This window comes from Morone saxatilis, unplaced genomic scaffold, assembly GCF_004916995.1.
Source record: "Morone saxatilis isolate NCDOM2014 unplaced genomic scaffold, NCSU_SB_2.0 Contig12, whole genome shotgun sequence".
NCBI classification, from domain to species: domain Eukaryota; kingdom Metazoa; phylum Chordata; class Actinopteri; family Moronidae; genus Morone; species Morone saxatilis.
Window position 1 is genome coordinate 27,244,327 of NW_023339674.1, and position 4,120 is coordinate 27,248,446.

At 39.3% G+C, this 4,120-nt stretch overlaps 1 protein-coding gene across 1 annotated transcript in view; it reads right to left on the reverse strand.

Moving 5' to 3' along the window:
* Positions 1–4,049, reverse strand: part of LOC118321461 (rho GTPase-activating protein 39-like) — a 5,660-nt gene extending 1,611 nt beyond the window's left edge. The window contains exons 1-3 of the mRNA XM_035652781.1: positions 4,023–4,049; positions 3,347–3,511; positions 1,393–1,578 (exon numbers count right to left, since the gene is read on the reverse strand). Of these exons, the coding sequence (XP_035508674.1) occupies positions 1,393–1,578; positions 3,347–3,511; positions 4,023–4,049 (378 nt within the window). The remainder of the gene's footprint in view (positions 1–1,392; positions 1,579–3,346; positions 3,512–4,022) is intronic.
* Positions 4,050–4,120: the final 71 nt, after the last annotated feature.

A 4,120-nucleotide genomic window follows, 5' to 3' on the forward strand; every position in this document is an offset into this window, starting at 1 on the left:
ACACACACACACACACACCCCACGGTGAAGTAGTGAACTGAAGGCAGCTTTTATACGAAACACTAATTATATATCCACTGTATCATAAACATCCAGGCGTCTTAAGAGAATAATTATACCATAAACACCTCTCCATTTTAGAGACCAATGCTAATCTTGTCTAATGTCTGTGGTTATTGAACTATTGAACACCAGACAGTGGCTCATCACCACATACCCAAAAACTAGAAGTGCAGTGGGAGGCATATGATGCCCACATAGGGCTGCGGTGTTGCGGGGCGCATCGTAGTGTTGCTGAAATGTCAAGTTTGAAGCCAGGATGCATCAGGCAGCCTCTGGAAGGTCTGCCTCACCTTTCGCTGATATTAATTATACAACTATATAAAATCCTCACTCCTTTTCACCTGAACCCAGGATTCTTGCACATGTTCCATTTCAAAATTCCAGAATCATGCAGCATGTTTCTGAAGTTTAAAAAATAAGTCGTTTCAATAGATCGTGATTTCAATTTTGACCCAAATAATCGTGATTATGATTTTTTCCATAATCGAGTAGCCCTAGTGACTATGTATGTTACATTATGACTATGGGTTTAAAAATTGAAATGTATTTTAAATTAATATCGGCCAGAGTGACTTAATCAATTAGGTGAACTTGGATCTTAAAAAAATAACAGCTTGCTTTTGGCTTGCTGGTCCACCATTAGGTTTTGAGTTTTGGCCCTCTCAGGGAATACTCTGACAGTGTGCAAAGCACAAAGCGCTAGGTATGCACCTCAAAGTCTGAAGACTTTGTTACATTTCAAATACAGACATTAACAGCTGCGAAGCTTCTCAAACTTTCTTTGGTTCCGCTGCCGTTCACCACAGGAACAATATGTCTATCAATATTTATGAAGGGTTTTGCATTTAAGGATAATTGTGTAAGTGTAGTGGGCAGAATATAAGGCCAGCGTGGACAGAATCAGAAAGTTTGGTATAGATCGTATGCACAGTTTTATAAATGAGGCCCCTGCTGTTTTAAAAGCTTCCCCTCAAAGTCACACTGTAAACAAGGACACACAGCCTCAGTGATGTGGTGCAGAGAGAAGGAGAGTCAAGTTATCCTGGTTAAGTCACACTGCATAACATTTCTGTACAGACTCCATATTGCCAAGGGAAGGTGTTGTTACCATCTAGGCTTGGAGTCCTAATGTACCTATGGCTGAAAATGTGAAATGTCAGAAAGTGTCAGGTTCAGACCATCACAGAAAAGTAAAATCACTACAGGGGGATACCAAGGTGAGACATAAAGTAGTTACTGATAATAACAGCTTCTGTGCATGGGTGCATGAGGAGGGAGATCTCCAGGTTAGACCCTGAGCGGGGACAGAGCAGTGGTTCAGGCACACACCTCCAGAGCCACAGAAAAGGGATCAGCCTTAGAGCGACGGTCTCCCATGTAGGTCTGGATGAGCTTAAAGATGTCCACTGCTTCCCTCTTCACGGTGCGGTCTGAGGTCACAATCATGGGCTTCTTGATAGGCTCACTGCTCCAGGCCAGCATGTTGGCAATGGACACCTTTCTTCTGAACAGACCCTGAGGAAACATGCAAGGGATGGAGAAAAACACTAGAGAAGGTTAGAGGAGATACAGGGAGGGCAGCTCACACTTTTATCCGCCTCCTAACATTGCTTGAATTTTCTAATGCTAAAATAAAATCCAAAACACAGATTACTGTATGTACAGTAGGAGTGAGTAGATTTGATAGAACAGGGATGCATGATATCAACATCATATATCATAAGTATATTGGAAAGGAAAATCAAATTAACCTAGCCTGTTTCAGTAGATTTTGAAGGTTATACATATGAGATTTAAGACATTAATATAGCAGCAAACAGCAATTCTTTATGTAAAGATACAGTGGAGTCATGGTGTCACACTCCCTCTGCCTGTGACAGCCTCTCTGTCGCTAATTAAGGCTTATTATTAAGGATTTATTTCAACTCAAATTTTGGTGAGTTTGTTTTTTTGTTTCTGTCCATGTTTAATGAAGTTACAGTTATGATGATCAAGGTAAAATTATGTTTTTGTCTATGGAGTCTGGTGGAGAGTAATAGTGATATTATGGCTGTTTCTGGTTTAACAAAAGTTCTGTCTCTGTAGGGATGTTTCAGACACTTAATAATCCGAGCCTGTCAGTGGCAAAAACAACAACTTTTAGTGGATGCACTTTGACAGGGCATTTGTCTGCAAAGATTAACATTAAGTAAGTCCTCCAAAGTTGGTGATTTTTGATAAGACTGTGGAAAGACTAACAAAGATGGTTTTGGTGAGTTTTGTTTGTTTATGTCTGTATGTTTGTTTTGGTCTGAGATGCTGGTGCTGGGCAAGTGAATCTATAACCTTGACAGTTACAGAATAGTGAGAAAACCTGTTCAGTCCCAGTCCCAGATCAGAGCCTAGTGGTCACTACAGATGCATGTGGAGAATGTTAGGCCTTAGAATGTCTTAATTATGATTTTGCCGGGTCTTAAAAATGGATTAGATTAATTAAGTTATTGCTACTTGTATTGTATTTTTCAGTCCCCCTTTTAAATATGTTTTTTGTAAAAATGTGTATTTATCATGCTGTAACAACTACAAAATAGACATGGAACCAATAATGATTTTCCTTCATATCCTTATACCTCCTTACCAGTATGGATGTAAAATAGGTCTTAAATTGCATTCATAATCGTCTTAAAAACTCTTTAATTTAACCGGCAGAAACCCTGATACAGCAAAAAAAGACTGACCTTTAGAGAAATTACCCTATACTTAACATAGCAATATGAAGGTATTCATCAAGGCAAGTCATAAATAACTATGTAAGTCATGTGTATGTTACATAGAATTGTTTTTATTATTATTTAGTTCTTTATATTGAAACTGCATTGTAAAGTAAATCTTTACAAAAAAAGAATGAGCCTTAGAGTTATACTTATGAATTATTTTTTGAGTAGCTAAATCTGATGCAATCAGCTGATTGATATTTAGCTAACCCTTTTCCGATAATAGTGTTACCCAATGTCAGACCCAGTGTTAAACAGCCTGTTATTATGTCTGCCATTACATGTGGAAATTAATTAATAAACAGTGTATGACATATGAGCTGCAATGTTGAGATGTCTTTCACTGCAGTTCACCTACACATGAGAATAAGTTGTCTCAAGACCTTCCATGACATTTTAAAAATAGTAAAGACAGAAATACCAACAGAAGTACTGGAATCACAAATGGAAAAAGAGACAGATACATTGTGATGTGTATGATGCCATGCAAATATATTTAAAAGTGAGAGTACACACATCCTCTGGAGTACCTGTGTGTGTTTGTTGAAGTGCTTGGATGCCCAGTTCTCGATGTCGGTCTCTGAGGAGGGCTTTCTCAGGGTGAATTCTGGGAAAATGCCACAGCTGGCGCTTGGCATCATATTCCTGGCATTTCGACTGGCCTCAAACTGGGCGCAGGCTCCGAGGTCCTCCGACTGACAGGTGAAAAAACAGAGAGGGGAGGACAGACAGAGAGGGAGACAGGAAATAGAAAATGTCACTCATCTCTGTGCTGGTGCTGTGGAACATTCAGAGCTGCCTGAGAGCTGAAAGTTTCTTTGGCACTCAGCGGGAGCTGACTGGGATTAATACTGACGTGTTAATACGTCAATATTCGCAAGGTTATTTCTGTGCAACAAAGAGTCCATTTATTCCTTGATTTTATTAACAATCTAAAGTAACAGCTGTGGATCAACAACAAATTACACAAGAAAAGTTATTCAAAGACCCATGAACATCAGTTACAGGAGCCTTTGTATATTTGTATTTGTATATGTGTATATTTTATGCACCAACTGCACAAGGTCACATTCCTCGTAGGCGTAAAAAACTACTTGGCCAATAAACAGAAACTCTCTGATTCTGATTCTTCTATGGTGTCGTACAGGTTGCAGAGGCTGCAAGATAAATACTGCATTGTAGAAAGTACACATGTATAAAGCTAACCATGGACACCTGTTTTTTAGTCTGCATTGTGTTACAATTGGGTGAAACTGTGTAAAGGTCTGAGTCCCCCTGGTGCCTGCGACAACGGCAGCCTGTCA